This window comes from Lepisosteus platostomus, chromosome 17 (genome assembly GCF_059453375.1).
Source record: "Lepisosteus platostomus isolate fLepPlt1 chromosome 17, fLepPlt1.hap1, whole genome shotgun sequence".
Lineage (NCBI taxonomy): Eukaryota > Metazoa > Chordata > Actinopteri > Semionotiformes > Lepisosteidae > Lepisosteus > Lepisosteus platostomus.
This window is the reverse complement of record NC_142627.1, coordinates 17,048,848-17,067,304: the sequence shown is the minus strand read 5'-3', so window position 1 is coordinate 17,067,304 and position 18,457 is coordinate 17,048,848. Positions and strand designations below refer to the sequence as shown.

General features: G+C 38.6%; 1 protein-coding gene across 3 annotated transcripts; it reads left to right on the top strand.

Annotated features, from left to right (window-relative positions):
* The first annotated feature begins 4,426 nt into the window (after nucleotides 1–4,426).
* ston1 (stonin 1) lies at nucleotides 4,427–16,558 on the top strand. Of its 3 annotated transcripts, none has more exons than XM_088609853.1 (4): nucleotides 4,427–4,567; nucleotides 12,660–14,527; nucleotides 14,831–15,033; nucleotides 15,316–16,558. In XM_088609853.1, exons 2-4 carry the CDS (start codon nucleotides 12,718–12,720, stop codon nucleotides 15,388–15,390), a joined length of 2,088 nt encoding a protein of 695 aa, XP_088465979.1. In that variant the 5' UTR covers nucleotides 4,427–4,567; nucleotides 12,660–12,717; the 3' UTR covers nucleotides 15,391–16,558. The 3 variants fall into 3 exon arrangements, with proteins under 3 accessions (XP_088465979.1, XP_088465978.1, XP_088465980.1); XM_088609852.1 differs by lacking the exon at nucleotides 4,427–4,567 and adding an exon at nucleotides 4,875–5,207; XM_088609854.1 differs by lacking the exon at nucleotides 4,427–4,567 and adding an exon at nucleotides 10,308–10,407.
* The last annotated feature ends 1,899 nt before the right edge of the window (nucleotides 16,559–18,457 follow it).

Genomic DNA, 18,457 nt, shown 5'->3' with positions numbered 1-18,457 from the left:
AGGGTATCTGCTGGGGATCCAATCCAAAGTTAATTCTTCTGTTGTCGCCAACCCCTTTTGCTGTTTTTGTTATCTTTGTCATTTTTATGTTGTGTCCTTGATCCAGATAACAGAAATGTGTTAAAGGCTGCTTTTTTACACCTTGTTTCCTTAATTAAAATAGGAAACAAGGGAGAAAATTTAGAAGACAAAGTAATTAATTGTCATTAATAAGCCAAAATATCCATTCTGCTTGAGCAGCTAATGGAACAGCGGGTACAACTTGTAAAAGCTGATGTGATGTTGGTTAACTGACAGATTGCTGCAACAGCACTAAACATGGAAGTTCAGATGTGAATTATTCAGCAATTTGTAACTGGAGACATCTCAAATGAATAAAGGGAACAACAAAAGTATTTAATACCCACAGTGTGAAGCTGGAGTGTCTGAAACATAAAATTGCTGAACCTGAGGACAACTGTCAGTGTTAAAATATTCACATATCCCATTGGATTTTTTAAAAACAAAACCGCTGCATTCCAAAATTGGAACAGCATGAAAAGTGCACAAACAACATATGGAGATCACTCTTCATGGAATTGCAACAAGCCTTTAGTGATTATTTTTATTTTTTAGATGTCTCTGATACTCCACTGATAGGCACTTGCTTTTAAAACAAAACAGGCAACCCAGTGTCTTTGCTTGAATGAGTGTTCTAAAATGAGATTTTACCCAAATTATAGCCCGGTACTGCCTAGCAAAGACATGCACATGTTATAGTGAGAAAAACACTGATGGAAGCTGGTGTTCAGTCTCATAAGATAGTAATGGCTCATCCAGTAAACACTTTGTCTAATCATAGCCTTAAGCATTGGAAGAATCGGATTTGGTTGGATAGACAAAAAACAATGGGACCCGCTGCCCAGGTAGGAATGCAGATAATGATTTTTGGGAAGACAGATAGCAGACTGTGTAGTCTTCTCAAACATGCTTTACAACAGGTACATAGCCTTCTCTATTTGAAAGAGCTGTTGCTATAACACAGGTGCTCACATATTAGCAATTGTACTGAAATGCAATTGGGAACCGTAATTAAAAAAGAAACATTGATTCATTGTCTCAGGCTCCCATCCACTGCAAAGCTGCAGAGAAAGCTAGCGTTTGCCATGGTAGCTGGCCACTCACCTGTCGCTGAGTACTGGTTACCATGGAAATATTCCCCCAGGAAATCTGCATCACCTGCGAGCAATTTACTTCCACTCCTGTATCAGGTGGTAAAGAATATTTACGGACTGCTCTGACACTGCTCAGGGCTCTGTAATAGTTTTATCTCTGAGCCCCTCTAATCCTTGTTCTTATTTCCCTAGTTTTGCCTTGCTTGGAATACTGACCTGTCTTGTTAACTACTTCGTTCCTGGATCACCCCTTGGCTTGTTATCTCTCTGTGTATGTTCGGCTACGGAACCTACTTTCATCAATTTCCCTATGGGATAAATAAAGTATTATCTATCTATCTACTTGCTGTTACTACACTGTCTTCTGGATTTGCACTTGCTACGTAATGTGTTTCACCTTTCCAAGGATCCAAGGATTCACCTGCTTTGTCCACTGCCTGCCCGACCACAAACCTGAATTGAAATTCGTTCCTGCTTGCTACGCCACCACACTGCCTGTGTGCACATCTCTATTGTGCCTTCAAAGACTTTCTTGCCTTGTTAAATGTTAAATGCATTAAGTAAGGTTTTTCAATGTGTCACAAACATGTTTCAGCTGATTAGATGTTTTGTCTAATCAGAAACAGTGAAACAAAAACCACCTGGAAACCATGTTTGTTTTTTGAACAACAGAAAAAATACTTAATTGCTCTTTTTATGGAATAAAATTGCTATGATTTGAAGTTTTAATACATTTAAAAAATAACCCCATGGCAGTGGGTTTGTTTTGCTTTATTACATTTGTTTAGGCTTCATTTTATCTTTATTATGCTTTAGCTCATTTGTGATAATGTAGGAGATCCTTTTGACGGTGTTGACAGATGTGGCTCAGCTGCTGAGAGTTTGGAAGATGTCTCCTTCTCACTGGCTTCCTGAGATTATCCCTGCGGAGAATGGCCTCTGGAGACCCCCAAAACACCAGATTAAGAGCCTTGAGGTTTCCACCCACCCATGTCAAAACATCTCTTTCAAACTGACTTTCACAGCTCCAGTGTCTCTGGGGGTGTGAAAAACAAGCTCTGTATCATTTGTGCTATTCTCATTGCAGATAATCACTAGTTCGTGATGCATCCTATAATTATTTCCATAACCCTGGAGAAAGCCAGGAACACCTTGTATGCACACATGAGGAGCAGACAAAATAATATCCATGTGTCTCACTTCTTGACAGTCTTGCTGAAAACTGCAGAAGTGCTTCCACTCCCTTGCCAGTGGTGGGTTGTGACAGTGTGTGGAGCTTCTGTTATGTTCTTGTTTTCCTTATATAAGCACAGCAACAGAGGCCCTTCTGTAGACCAGGCGCTCCCTGATGGTGGGGGGGTTGGGGTTGGGACATAGAGAAGGATCTCTTCAAATTGCACAGATGCTAATTCTTTTTACTATTTTTCAATACTGAAAAAAATGTTTTTCAAGAAAAAAACATATACTCCTTGATCTTCATAGGTGAAATTGTCTATTTGAATAGACAGAATTTCCTGTTGGGCTTTACCAAACATGGCTTCCTAATAATCCCCATCTATGAATTGGCTTTATCACTCTGTTCTCCTGAGAGCTGAGAGCTGATGTGTGAAGAGTGTACTCTGCGCACTATGGCTGCTGTCGCATCATCCAGGTGGTGCTTCACACTGGTGGTGGTGGAGAAGAGTCCCCATTACCTGTAAAGCGCTTTGAGTGGAGTGTCCAGAAAAGTGCTACGTAAGTGGAAGGAAATGATAATATTAATCTGTGGAACAGTTCCTTAACTATCCAGGTTCTGCATTTCATACGCCTTCGTTTTTACTAGAACCTTCCTTCCTCTGCCGAGCACTGAGCGACAGGCGTAGAGGCGTGAGAAGAGGGGGTGAGCACCCTGTAGATGTCTTCAACAAGTAAACTTCCCTTTTCAGGCCTGCTCGTTACACGCATTAAGAAGTGTCAGAGGTGGAAAGAGTGGATGGTGAGTGATAAGGTGAAGTTATACAGGCAGGAATTGAACTGGAAAGGGGATGGGCTATGGTGTAGGGTGCTTCTTAAAGCACGTGGAGCTGGTTTTGGGCCTGAGTCACTGGTGTGCTGTTGGTGACTGATAAATTCTGGAAAATTCTCAGATCTTCATGGAAACAGTGACCAGGAGATGTGCTGGTAAGAACCCAGTCAGATCTTTGTGGTGTACAGTTGAGAACTTGGAAATTCAGAGCCACAGTAATGGGACAGAGATTCGGAGTGGCAATAAGCAAATTTGTTATCTGGTGAGTGGACTTTCCTCACCAAACTAAAGGCTGTTTTACTTCAGCTATTGCCTTTTCCATGAACTCTACTAAACTCTTTTAAAGGGTCAGGGTATATTCCTTCTTGTTCAAAATATATGTTCAAAATATATATACGGTATATTCCTTATTGTTCAAAATTATCTGTACATACAATATACTGTAATATATATAGCCTCAATACTTTACATTTTGGTTTGGGGCTTCAGAGGTTTGCAAAATGCAGTGGTAACAGTTTTAGTGAAAATAACAGAACCGATTTCGATACAAATGTGGATTAGAAAATGTATGAGGAACCTTCACCGATATGTGATCCAGCTGTTAACATGGAATTTCAAAAAACACAACCAAAACCTACTTTCCTACTTCACTGGTGTCTTTTACTGCTTTTTTTTTCTCTGCCATTCACGGGGTAAAATTTGCTCTTGATTTTTTAAAAATAGAATTGTAGGTGCAAACATGATAAATGGCAGCACTGATGTGGAAAAAGAAAGAAATAATCTACATGAAATTGTCAATTCCGACAGTGCGTCCTGCAGTCCTAACCCACCCCGAATTCCCAGGCTGCAGCCTGTCAGAGGGCAGCAAGGCTGAGGTGGTCCTCAGGGCTCTGCAGCTCCTGTGGGAATGAACCCCTCCCAACGTACTGCAGCTGCTCCTCATAGCCCCACCACTGCCTTCAAGTGTATACAGCTGTGCGACAGGCCAGTGAACTGCATCTCGGCCTAGATTTATTATCTGTTATTTAAAGCCCATTTAAGTGATACAGGGCATCAAAACTTAAAGCCCAGTGAAGGAGCAAACTCGATATGAGGCAGGCTAAATACAACGGGTATAATAATTAATTTCACGGAACTAAAAATGATTTATTGCATTAACATTTATTGTAACAAATACATTTTTTGAGCTTTATTTAGTCTTTAATGCATTTTCCTTGACAAGCTTTTGTACATGTGTCGTTATTATAAAACATTGGTGTTGCTGCGCAGATTCTCGATTTAAAAGTCAAGATCCACAGCAGTATGGCGGCAGGGGCATACTGCTCATGCTGTGAATCCTTACTGTGTTCGTGCCTTGGGTTGCAGGCTGATACAAAGAAAACTCGAAGTAATCGGTTTGAGCATTTTTGTAAGTAAAAAGTAGGCAATAGTAATAACTGTTAATCGTATGGAAGAAAGCCAAAATAATTTAATAGTACACTTTAAGTTATAATTTAGAAACATTTTTAGGCTGGTTTTTAGAATAAGCGTTTTTAAAGTACGATTAGAAAGTCAAGGGATTAAGAGTAATAGAGTACGTTAAAGCGTAAGAAATATTTTCATTTGACACTAAAATGTACTTCTTTTCAAACTTGTTTCTAGTAAAAGTGACCTTTTTTCTCAGTGGAGGCCATCTAACTGTGCTTGTTTAACGTTTTGCCAACTTTTCCTCATTTTCTCCTACGCAATTCGGAGGTGGCTTTTAACAAAAATAGCCACGGTTCGGAGAAATGCCAAGCTATGCCGTCGTCATTAACCAGGCTCAGCTGGGTAAGAGGAAGTAGTGCACTGTATTATTCTCATTCTTCTGCGAGCTGTCGCCTGCAGAAGCAAGATATTCCCGTTAGCGCAGCTTTGGAAAAGAAAATTCCGACAGCCGCCGCGTCCTCTGCCATTTTGTTAAAATTCCATAGGGTTGAGCTAGTATTTGGATAACGGGAGAGAGAAGAAAAGGGATTTTATGCTTTAGCAATGTACCGCTGTTGACGAAGTTGGAGTCGTGGATCGCTGTAAGTAGAATTTTAGAAAAATAAAGAATACAATTATTTAACGAATATTCAGTTTGAAAGTTTCTGCGCAGCAAATTACTTTACAGCAACTTCGCAGGACATCTCTATAATATGTTGCGCTTTTAAAGTAGCAGAATATACAGAACTTAGTTTTCTGTCATGAGCTGTTTTGTATTTCTCGGGGGCGATATTCAAGTATCGTTTTATTTACGCATTGATCGAAAATACCGAGTTTCAGCCGAATTTAAAAAAAAAAGTTGGTATTCATGTTATTGCAGATTGTTGGAGAGCCTTTCTAGTTTTACGCGTGAGCAAAAGTTCTGGGACTAAGTAACATTTATCAAATATTAGAAACACTAACAATCAGGACAGCAGACTTATTGTTCTTTGTTCCACCATCAGAAATTAGATATGAATTGCTTTTAGGCATTCAAGATCAGGGTGTATGTTACTGACAGTACTGACACTCAGGATGTCAGCACTAAGTGTAGGTACTCCGTGAGTCGGTCCGGCAGTATTCGGAACTGTTGCAGACATGTAATGGAACCAGGAAGGCAGATCATCCTGCATCAGTGTGGTGCCTATGACCCGTTAGTATGATTATAGCTTGTCTGCTTAACCTCCAACCCCATCTGCCTTCTTCATCTTCTATAATCCAGCTCACCACAGCGGACGGTCCTTCTGGACAAAACTCGTATTATCTTTCCTGGTCCCAAACAACGATGGAACCAGGCTTGTGCTACCAGCATGCTCTCTCACCCACATTGGCTAAATGTGTCCAGGACGACCTGCTAGGGCCAATGTGATGTGTCTTACCTGGATTTGAGGTGTGATTGCTGAAGTGTCGGTTAATCCAGAAACAAAACCTAAAGGAAGTACCCTAATATTATTGTAGTCCTGTGTTAGTAGTAACAAAACCAGCTCTTTAACATTAATGCGTGCTATAATAGAATTCACTTTTTTTTTTGGTAAGAAAGCAGGGAAATGCAGTTTAAAATTGGAAATAATAATGATTAAGTATCTTCTAAAAAACGTTTTGTGTTTCATGTCCCAGTGCTTTTGAGATGTTAAATGGCAGTCTGCTCCCTAACAGTGGGGCTTTATAGCGATGACTTTATCTGCAGTTGTCTGCATCAGTACCCTAATTAAAGACTGACAGTGATGCCTTGAGCATCTCATCCCTGAGATCTGATGTGTCAGTACAGCACTATACATGCATCAATTCAGTTGGCATGCAAGCCATTTGGAAATAATTAGTCTGTTAATGAGAACTGCAGCTGCAGTACATACATTATTTCCCTTTGTTTTTCTGGGTCACCTGTGACTTTTCACCATATTTGTAATTAGACACCACGTCTTACATCATTATACAGATGTTGGGTTAGGGTGACATTCTTTAACACTTGTACGTCAAGGCAAAACTTCCACAAACACTCACAGGGACGTCACTTTTACACTGGTGGTTAACTGTGAATGAGCAGTGATACACTTTATAGAATCTTTCCTTTTTTACAAATACAATGTTGTAATTGTGGGGTCACAAAAGCTTGGACACTTTGTGCCTTAGGTGTGCTAAGTTCAATGCAACACAGGATCATGGCCTGTTAATCTTCATATTATATTATAAAAATAACATTAAAGAGACACTAAATACAGTCATTAGTTGCCCAGTGTGCTCTGAAAAATACGTTTTTTGTGAGAAGGATCACAAATAATATCATGTAGAAATGGCATTTTTAAAGAATATTAGACGATTCTCAATGAAATATATTGCAGAGAGAATATATGGTAGAATGTGTTATGGGAAGATGAGCAACATTGAGATATCTTCTTGTTTTAAATGCAACCTATCATGCAGTATCTGACACAAGCCCAACACAGCACATTGCCCAGTTAGTACTGATGGCAGCACCATGTCGTAGGTTCATCAACAGGGACTGGGAAGCTGAGTGGAGGAAAAATAGATTATGCAAAATACAGGCTAATTTTACTGGAGAATCTGATATTCTAACTGTAGGCTGAAAATTCACATTTTACCATAAGCACTAGGCCAAAGCAACGCTGATGTGGTTTGACAAGGAGAGGGTGAATGTCCTTGAATGGCCCAGTCAAAGTCCTGACTTGATTCCAACAGAAAATATATGGAGAGGGGTCTATCAACTAACGCCTGTGACATTTCAGAACTGGAGACATTTTGCCAAGAATAATCTAACCAAAACTACTGACAGCAGTAATTGCTGCCAAAGGTGTTTCTACCAGGTACTTAGAAAGCTGAAGACCTATGCAATCAGTTAACTTCACTTTGTGCAGTGTTATTTTGTTTGCAGGTTTTGCTGACAATCAACCTCCTTCACATATAACTGTTCATTTTGATCATTAACATTTTGAGTAAAAAGTTTTAATTTGCAAAAATTATATATATTACATGTAATTCAGTACAATGTGATGTTATTGCTATGCAAAATTACTGTTATTGTCAGTAATCCTTTCAGCTTTCGTTTTTAAACAGTATTTATGCTAATAAAGCAATGAAATGAAGAGTGTAGGGATATGGTGATTGCTTAGCTGTCTGGTATTTGTGATAGGGTGACAGTGAATTAAAAAGAGAAATGAAGTGGTCAGCTAAGGTCTTTAGTCACTATCTGGGTCCAATCTGGATTCGAGAACTGCAATCCAGCCAATGGCAGAAAGTCTGTTTATGGTTAAAGTTCAATCTCTCAATCAATTTTCAATAGTACATTGAATTATAGCATTTACTGCTTACTAAAGATTATCTAGGTGTTATATGGGCTTTACGTAAATCTGCTTTCAAGCATACATTTGGAACATATATTTTACAACGACTGAGCCTGAACAATATGACTTGCAGACTTTCCTTTTGGGACTGTATTATCAAAAGCACTCTGCTTTGACTATGAAATGCTACTATCTATATCTAATATTTAGTTTTCCCTGCTCCCTTTCTTGCCTGAAAATGTTATTCTAATGAACTGATGTAATATTGGAAACACAAGTTAACTGTCAGAACTCTGGAGGCCTTCAGTGGGTATCTTCTTAGATACTTTCACATACAGGATAAGTATTTTTTATGTTTTTAAGATTCTGTATACAGTTCATAAGAAATACTAACATCACAGTTTTGTCTGTAACCTAAGATGTATAACCATCCACATTTTACAGACTTTACATACCAGGCAGGTATATCTTTCTCTATAACGAAAGCTTAAATGGTAACAAGTTAAATGTCATTATGCTTCTCTTAGCTGTAGTTAACGTACAATACAGTAAACACAGTTTGGGTAGTGGAAGATTTTCTGACTATTCACCACCCTGTAATTAACTTACTGAATACAATATTTCACTTTCCTTAATGTGCAGTCTCAGCCTTTTCAATTCAAAAACATTTAAATTATGAAGGCAGGTATATTGTTCCGAATGTGGAAAACAGCTCCCAGAAATGTATGTTCTCCCTACTACTGCTGGAGGTGGTGGATGTGCAACAGTGAGTCATAGTCAGCCTAAATCAAGGCTTCAGCTAGAATTTATACGTAAAAAGTTAAAGTTCTGAGTAGTTTAATGCTAGTTTTTTTGCAATGTTAGTATGTGTTTTTTGGGAATAAAAAGAGATTTAACTGCCTGCGTGCTCGTTTTTGGGAAGGCTTGAGGAATGTGGGTAATCTGATTGTATGTTCCTAATGATGCTGCAATGTATAAGTCCTTGTCAGTTACACTGTTGGTTCCCTAAATACCTGCAGTTAAGCAGGTCAGCAGGATATTTTTTTTTATACCCAGACTTCTACAGACCCGGGTTTAAATGGTTATTCCTTGCACTTGACTGGTTAGCTTCTGTAGGCTCAGTGTGCATAATAAGAAGGGATTAGTTGTGACTGACCACCCGAATTATCTTCAATTTCGTTCCAGTAACAGCAAGCAAACTTCAAAAGTTCAACGTAGGAAATACCCAGTTAATAATGCCTAGAAAGTGGTTTGATTTGCCTTGTTAGGAGTGACAGAGTCGAAAAATTCTTGTTGCCAAAAAAGAGATCCAGTTTGGAAGCATGACTGAAAAAAGATTCGGAGGAGCAATTTATTTGTAAAATATCTTGCAATATATTTAGTACATTTGTATTTTTGCTCTGAATTTGTAGAGAATAGGAAATATGTAAGCTGGAGACTTTAGCTTGAAGTTAAAAGTGTTTTTACACAAAGCAGATGTAGATTATAGGATGTTAATGTGTATTGCATGTTTCTTCAAACTGCTGGGAATGCATGGTTGACCTCTGGCATTCTGTTTATGTCTGCATTGATTCAGGCAACAAACTCAAACTCATCCTGTAGATGCAGTGTTTTTACAATAGTTAAGCACGTTTTTAAAATGTGGAAGGGAACCATTTTATTAATTGGTTGCAGAGTTATTTTTCTGTGTGCCTCTGTTAAATTGAAATACCAAATTTTATGGATGAGATATGTTATTCTAAAAGCAACATTCAATTAAAGGTCAGATTGCATTCCTGTAGTCTTGCTTATTTAAGCAGATTTTGTACTTTGCAAAGCTTTATAGTTTTCATGCATTATGAGCAAGAATTGCAATATAATGGAGCTCTGGCTTTGGCAAGCTTTGAGAAGCATGGCTTTTCATGCAACTGGTTTCGTGTTTCCCCTCAGTCTGTCTTTGAAAACAATGAGTCAAAAAATGGCAGGCAGGTTCATTTAAATGAAAAAAAGATGTCTTTCTCAATTGGAAAATATTAAAGGCTTCATTTCCAAGAGTGGTATGAGAGGAGAACCTGGAGACTGCTGATGGTTTCTAGATGTTTATGTCAAAAGAATATATCAGGGCAGCTTTGGAATTGATTATCAATTGATGTTATATATTCTACGCAGCTGGCTTGAAAGCTTATTACATACATGCACAAATTATGCATGAAGAAAACATAATTCTAATGGATTTCATGGAAGTTTCATGATATGAAATAAAATAACAGAAAACAGAAAGAAAAATACGTCAAATTCCAAGTTTTTCATATAAAAAAATGACACTGTCAAAATGAAAACATTACAAAGTACAGAGTATAACCTCCCTGTGCATTAATAAATTGTTAGTCTGGCAATGTTGATGCATAGATCTGATCAGCCTCTGGACAGACTGCTGTGGGATACTTTGCAACTCTTCCTGTGCAGCTACTGCCAGCTGGGGAAGGTTGGTAGAATGGGACTTCTTTTCTCCTGATGGCTTTGGTGAATTGCTCCCACAGATGTTCTGTTGAACTTGGGTCAGAGTTCTTGGCTGTGGCTCAGGAACTTGACATAGTTTTAAAGAAGTTGTTCTATTGTAACCCTACCCCTGTGTGGTCTTGCATTGTCCTGCAGGTTAGCTTGCAGGAATAGAAAGACTGGTTTGAAAGCCAACACATCTCTGAGAAGTAATATTGTCCCTAATCTGCATAAAAGTAGAAATAAATCCTCCAAATATTCTTACACATCCACTCCTCTGATTGGTTTAAATATTGGGCTTGGTAGTGTAACATTGTGACATCTCCACATATGTTGTCTTCAAGAGAAAAACACCATTGCTGGTAAATAAAACACTCCATCACACTCTCTGGTCCATCCAAATGGATGCCATGGCTCTGTTTCTGAAACTCTTGACCTAAGTATTTTGTTACACCAAGGAAAACAATGTATTCATGCACTTTCCACTATATAATAGTATAAGATCAATTTATATATCATGTTGATTTTGACAGATAAAAGATGGCTTATAGTACACTTTCAGCTTATTCTGAGAGGTTACTAAGCAGAAAAAAGAGCCACCCAACTGATATGACTTTTTATAACCTTTATTAAAAAACAATGTACTGTCAAGGTATGATAGGCTCATAAGGGATTTTAAGGGAAAGGGATTTTAATTTCATTTATTTTACAAAGACACACACAAAGTATGATTGTACTCTTCCAGATGTTTTTACTTGAAGAACTTGGAAACTGTAGCTTAAACTCATACAGGATAATAATTAAAGTCCAATCCCTGAAACTGAAACCTAACCAGAATTTTTTACTTATGACCAACTTGGAGTCAAGTATAAGTTTGTTTGGCTTTTCAGTGAAGATGTTGTATAACCCCAGTAAAGTGTGAATCAAAGCTACCGGTCAGTTGTTACTGCTCCAAGTCCTTCATTTTTGGAACTGGTATTTTCTTGATGAGCATGAGCATGGCTTAGCATTACATTTAAATGCATAAAATATTCATGATTACTTAAAAGTCCATATCTGTTTTTAGCCTAGAATAGTTTGATATGTGCTGACTGACTATATACTGTTCACATTATGAAATGTGTTCAAAGACTTGAAGGACTTGAATGGTACCTTTTGTCTTGTAATGAACAAAAACCTCAGTATCACAGTCAGGTGTGGTGAGGTTTTGGATAGGCATGCACTGTGAGTTTGTACAGAACTGGAAAAATGTGTAGTAAAACTAAGTGTACTATATGTTATGTTAGTAGTACTTTACAGAACCCACTACATAAGTGTTTCAGAATCTTATTTATACTTCATAAACCTCAACCAAGCATTGACCTGCAGTTTTTAAGTTCTAATTAAATTATGTTACAAAAAAAACAAAGTCAAAATGTTTATAGCCCATAATGGTTCAACATAACAGTTTTCATGGAAGTGAAAAACAGCAAGCTGTGTAGTGTTTTGTCCTAAAGTAAAGTTTAGTTATATGTAATTGCTTCACCTTTTTTTGAGATGCAGTTCCTCCAGGCTTCAGATGAACTAAATTGAAACTGTGCTTGGAAGTCTGAGCTTGAGGGTGCAGTTGATTGATTTAATTAATGTACTTCTGTGCATTAGGTAATCACTGCTGACAGCATGGTATTATTGCTATTGAACTGTCTGCACACATCAGACTAATGCGAGCCCAGCAAATCTGTTTTTTAGGTGCTTCATCTTTTTTTTTACTAGTGCATTCTGAAACAAAACTTTATCCCCTTATTAGCTTTCTATTAGCATAAGTTATCCCTTTATTAGCTTTTGAGCCATTTTCATATCTATCTGTCATATGTATACAAAAATAAAAGGGTTTTTGGTCAATGGGCACTCTCTGTGTACACACAGGAATGCTGCCAACTGTTATATTAATTTAGGCCACACTATACATTTTATTTGCACTTTCACATTGACTCCACCAGATGGAGCCTAATATCAAAGAATGTGGTTTATCAGCACTAGAAATATATTTATCAGTGAAGGCAATGACACTAAAAAATATACTGTAGCATACTCATATATACTGTTAATATACTGTTTAACATAAAGACTTTTAAAAATACATTGCACACTTTTCAATAGGTTAAAAACATGCTGAAACATAATCTTAAAAATGTTAGAATATTGCTGACTTATTAATTACTAAATACTTCACTATTTGTTTCCCTTTATTTTTGACAGCTTTTTTAACATCAGGAAACCCACAGAAGTTGATGTTCAGCCTGTGGGATCAGCAACAATGTGCTCCATGAATCACCCAAACTGGGTGACATTTGAAGATGACAGCTCTGCTTTCCAGTCACCCCAGAAATCTTTTCCATCCCCCAGTACCAGCACCGCCACTCCCAAACCCAATGGGTTAAAGCTATCCCTGCCTCCTCTGCATGACCCTGCCAGTTTCCACTTGTCGAACACCAGCCCCCTTACTTCACCACAGCTGCACTTTAATGGAAGCCCCTGTGTACCCAGCAATACACCCTTGTGCACACCAGTCAGAGAGACACCTGGATTCTTCGGGAGTTTTTCTTCTGGTGGTACCCCTCTTCCATCCCCTGCCTTAGACAGTAGCTGGGGGACTCCACAATTCAGGGGACCTCATTGCCCGTTTCCCCCTGGGGGGCCTAGTCCTTTTCCAGCCTTCCAGAACTACAGCGGACACACCAATCCCTTCTGGGGTGAGGGGCGGGAATCGGGTAGCTCTTCCTCGGATTCTGAACCTAGCTCTGCTGACACCAGCATTCCTCGGTTCTTCGTCAGGAAAGATGGACATGAACTTCCAGGTGACCAGATCCAGCAGTCCTACACGTATATTTGCAAGAAGTTGGAAAGGCTTCGTGCCGAAGATGAGGGAAGTGGAAGTACTGCCCCAGCCCAAAGGTACGAGGAGTCAAAAGTAAGATCGTCCTTCATCCCACAAGGCTTGTTCCGTAGCCAGAGGAGAGATGGCTGGTCTCTGATGCTCAGGATACCGGAGAAGAAGAATCGCATGTCATCACGCCAGTGGGGTCCCATATACTTGAAACTGCTGTTGGGTGGGGTCCTGCAGATGTATTATGAGAAAGGCCTAGAGAAGCCATTTAAAGAATTTCAGCTGCACCCCTACTGCCGGCTCTCTCAGCCCAAGCTGGAGAGCTACAATGATCCTGGAAAAATCCACACAGTGAAGATAGAGCATGTATCCTACACTGAGAGGAGAAAATACCACCCCAAGAACGAGGTGGTACATGAGGCAGAAGTGGAGCAGCTTCTGAAGTTTGGAACCACAGACTACAGTGACTTCACCGATCTGCTGGCCACTATGGAAGAGGAGCTCATGCAGCTGCCTCCCCACTCTCAGCAGAAGAAACACTATGAAGAGCAGGAGCTCTTCCTGCAAATCACTGACAACTTCTGGGGGCGAATAGACAAGGATGGGAGAATGGTGGAACAAGCAGCAGTAACTCACATCTACTGTCTGGCCTTTGTCAATGGAGGTGCTGAGTGTTTCTTAGCATTGAATGACCTGCAGTTACTCAGGAGGGACCCAAGTTATGGGGGAGAGGACAGTGAAAGTTGGATGGAGATTTCTGACTACTTCTTTCACAAAAGCATAAATGAGAGTGAGTTTAAGAGATCAAGACTCATCAAATTCACCCCTCCAGATGCCTGCAGAGTGGAGCTAATGCGTTTTAAGACACTTTCAACTATGGTGGAACTGCCTTTCTCTGTAAAGGCTGTTGTGACTGTGCAGGGAGCCTACATTGAGCTACAGGCCTTCTTAAACATGTCCTCAACATTAACAAGTTCTGTTCATCTGGACTCGATGCAGGTCTGCGAGAATGTATTCATTCAGGTCTCAGTTCCAGGAGACTGGATCAAAGTATCTCGCACTGTGGCTCTCCTCAGGCAAAAGTCACTGAAGTCCAGAATGAACAGAAATGCCTGCCTTGGATCTGTCACTACAGCTGACACAGAGCCTGTGATGCAGGTCACAGTGGGAACCGTCAAGTATGAGCATGCCTATGGCTCTATCGTGTGGAGAATTGACAGGTTGCCAGCTAAAAACACTGGTAAGAAACCTTCATGTTCTGAAATAAGAAGTAAAATTAGAACAAGTGACAGGGAAATTTTACAATTACAACCGTCTGCCAGTATTGTGAGTAAATTATTAGAATAATTATATTTAAAATATAACAGTTTAACATGTAAGATGAGCTTTTTATTGTAGTTTTATAGTTTTTAATGCATCAACTAGAATGCATCTCATGTCTTATAGAATAAACACTGAAGGTAGTAGGGGCTGTCTGCTGTTGTACATGCAAGTATACAGTCAAACAGAGAGTTTAAAACTTGTGTTATCTTCTCTCTGGCAGCCGCAGACCATCCACATTGCTTTTCCTGCAAGCTGGAGCTCGGGTCCGATCAGGAGATTCCCTCGGACTGGTATCCCTTTGTCACGATGGAATTTGATGTAGCAGACACAGTGGTGTCCAGGACCAGAGTGAAATCACTGGGAATTGAGAGTGACATTCAGCCCCAGAAGCACATCGTCTCCAAAGCACACTTCCACTGCCAGGTATTGTAACAAAGGGATTGCAATAAAAACATGAGGAAAAAACAACACCTACAGTCCAGCAGGATGTGGGAATATAGATCAAGCCGTGTTGTCCAAACCAATATCATTACTTCTTTTAAGCCTCTTGTTTATCACAGTTCTGATGAATTGAAGCTTTTCCTACAATTTGGATCTGGTCCCAGAGTGTCTGGTTATGTCTTGATTGTTGAGTTTAGAGTTTGTATGCTTTATTAAAACATTTAGAAATAACTTTCATTTGTACCCTTGAATGTCCCTTCACAGGTGGAAATTGAGAAGAAGTGGATCCAGAACTATGAAGGTGACTCACGGAAAAAAGCTGATTGTCTGACTCAATGAAATGCCAGTGTGAAAGGGTTTCTACTGGAAGACAAACTATACCATTTCAAAACTACATTATTTTTGTTCCCACAGTGAAAAAGTCAATTTCCTTACAGTCTTCTTACCTGAATTGCTGGCATACCACACTTGGCAGTGGGAAAACTCTATTATATTCTCATTCTAAAAAGTGTAACTGTAGATCCAAATCTCACAAATAAATGTATGGCAAACACATGGATGCAACTTCATATCAAGCTCTCTTCTCTTCTGTGGTGCACATTTTACGTATTCCACCACACACTTGGATTTTCGTTTTTCAGCAATTTAACAGCTTGGCAGCCTCAATTAGTTTCTTTCAGTTCTGGCTGAGTGACAGCATAGTTAGCTTTCTTTCAGAGTATTTTACCTGGAGGAAACAGATGAGCCTAGGAAGCCTGCAGTTGACCACATACGGCTTTTTTCCACTTGTCTTTTCTCTCTTGACTCTCTGTCTGTTTTAAACTGCTTCAGAGATATTAAACCGCAGGCTTCCTCGGCATATGGTCTTTTTAACACAACCTTGTGTTAAAAAATGAAAAAGTTCTGCCAGCCTTGGAACATTGACATCTGAACATTTTCATGACATGCCTGGCTGCAGTCCTAACAGTGCCACTGGGGCCCGTCCTCCTGAGAGTCCACACCAGGCTGCACACAGCTATGACAGCACTCTGCTGACGAAGTGCGGCTTCACTTAACTCCGAACTTCCAGCGTCTCCAGAAAAAGCTCTGATTAGAGGTCCATGTCTGCCAGTGTAAGAAGATTAGCAGTTTGCTTGCTGTGACAAGGTACATTTGATATCTTGCTGAAATCATATAAGTTTGAAAAGATAGATCAAGTACTTGCAGCTGATTTTATGAGCTACAAAATTCAGACTTTGCAACATGAAGCACAGAAAAATATGACAAGTCATTTGCCACGTATAGCAAGCATAGACATCATAATCTGTTTTGTCATTCATAGCTTAATCGTTTGAACATAATGCAATTAAGATACTATTTACATATATTGTTCTATCTAACCTGATTTATGATCTGCAAAACTAATGCAATAATGTTGCTGGTTCATGTCAAAATTTAAATTCTAAACCAGTTATCACATTATTCCATTGCTGACCTTCCTTGTACAATAAACATTTCCTTTATTTGATTTCTGTCTGTTGTGTGATTTTGGTGGCTTATAGGGTGAACAGTGGTCAGATTGAACATGTAAGTTTTAAAGTGCAAGAAAAAACCAATAGAAACTGTAAAGAAGATTCTTATATGTATGCTAAAATGTCTTTCTTCTGGTGACAAAGCTCACTGAACCAGGTCTTTCACTTATGTTGAAGGGCAAATAGCTTCAAATGATGTTTAAAATGGCTCTTTTTCTTCAACTCATTTATTCACCAGCTGCTCTTAGGCAATCTGTGAATGGCTGCCAGCTGCAGAATAGGTTAGAAAACATTATCAGACTTTTGAAGTATCATTTAAAAAAAAATTAAAGCAGCTGATATCCTTACTACAACAGGGCATCTGTGGTCCAGTGAGGGATAACCCTTTTTTAAACAAACCCCTTGAATGATTCTGAGAAGAACAGAACCCTCGATCGCTGCAGTTCGTCCAGCTGGAGGAGGGCAGAAAGGCAAAGAGAGATGTTCAGGAATGTTGCAATGCAGGTTTTCATAACCTCAACAGTAAAATAATAAAGGATAAGGTAAAAGATTAGCTTCTCAAAATTGTTTATAATACAATTTTTTACATAACAAAAATAAAGTTCCCATTACTTTACACATAAATGCTTATGACTTGCTCCCAAGGTTTAGTAAGTCATCCAATATTAACTACTGAATTGTAGAAACAGAGCACTATTCATGTTTAGGATAGTTTATCAGCCCATTTAACTTAATATGACATGTAAGATAAAATGTATAAAACTTCAAACTGTTGAAAATCAGGACAGGAGAGCTAAATTCAAGACAATGCAAATGTCTTTCAATCACTCTAATTTTTCCATTCTTTCTATCACTAAGTTCTATAGCCAGGGAAAATCCTGCTTATTTTCTTTTGCAATACCTGAACCATTTGCAACGTTTAACTGGCAATGTTAAAAATAAGGAGGATATTCAACGCTAAAAATTACTAAGTGATCTTAAAGTTCCTTTGTCGTATTATATTTTAAAAAAGGCTTTGTATAGCAAACAACAAGAATAAGAATTAATTTTTGTAGAAATAAATTGTGAACAAGAATGGTCATAAAGAGGGATGGATGTATTCTCAGATCAACTGAAAAACTGCAAGACTGAAATGTAAGTTATATGGACTCTGGAATCGGTTATTAACATCACTAATAAACTGCCTGAGGGACTGAAGAGACCCCTTTTACACTGTAACTCTTAAAAGACAAAACAGCAAAGTATTTGTATTACATGCAAAGTAAGCATTTAAAACCTAATTTGAAAGACAAATATTAGTTTCTTACGTACACACTTTGTATAATCTTCTTTGCACAAATGAAAAACATATGTCTCCAGAAGGATCTGACAGTTGGATCCTTAAATGCTCGTAAATTAATTCTCAGATCCAGGTTCCTTGTCTACAGTTGCTCCATTATAATGCAAATGAACATGTGGAGCATTAGGAAGACAGCGACTGAACATTCTACATTTTGCTTCGGTTGCAAAGATCAGTTTTGGAAACTGCAGGAGAAATGTGAAGTAGTCAAGCTTTTCCTCCTTTTTTAAAATGACATCATGTTCCCAATATTAAGCTAAAATGTAATCAAGAAAACTTTGAAAAATACTTAAATTCAAAGTATAATCACAACAATACACTTTCAAAATCAAATCAAAAACATGGTGATTATCCATAAAGCAATGAAACCAAGGAACGCAGATTTTAATGCTTTTGCTAAAGAAATGAACTAAGAACAAGCGTGTGTAAAGTACAATCCAAATGAATAAAAATGTACTGGACAGTAAAAATTCACTATAAATCATGTATTTAAAATTGGTTAGCTGTAACAAAATACATTTCAGTCATTCCAACAGCTATTAAATACCAGCAAAAA

What these genes read in the sequence shown, in the direction of transcription:
- ston1 (XM_088609853.1), top strand. Translation starts at nt 12,718, where the DNA reads ATGTGCTCCATGAATCACCCAAACTGGGTGACATTTGAAGATGACAGC. An exon ending in GTTGCCAGCTAAAAACACTG is followed by an intron (nt 14,528 to 14,830) that starts GTAAGAAACCTT and finishes TCTCTCTGGCAG; the next exon opens with CCGCAGACCATCCACATTGC. An exon ending in AAGCACACTTCCACTGCCAG is followed by an intron (nt 15,034 to 15,315) that starts GTATTGTAACAA and finishes GTCCCTTCACAG; the next exon opens with GTGGAAATTGAGAAGAAGTG.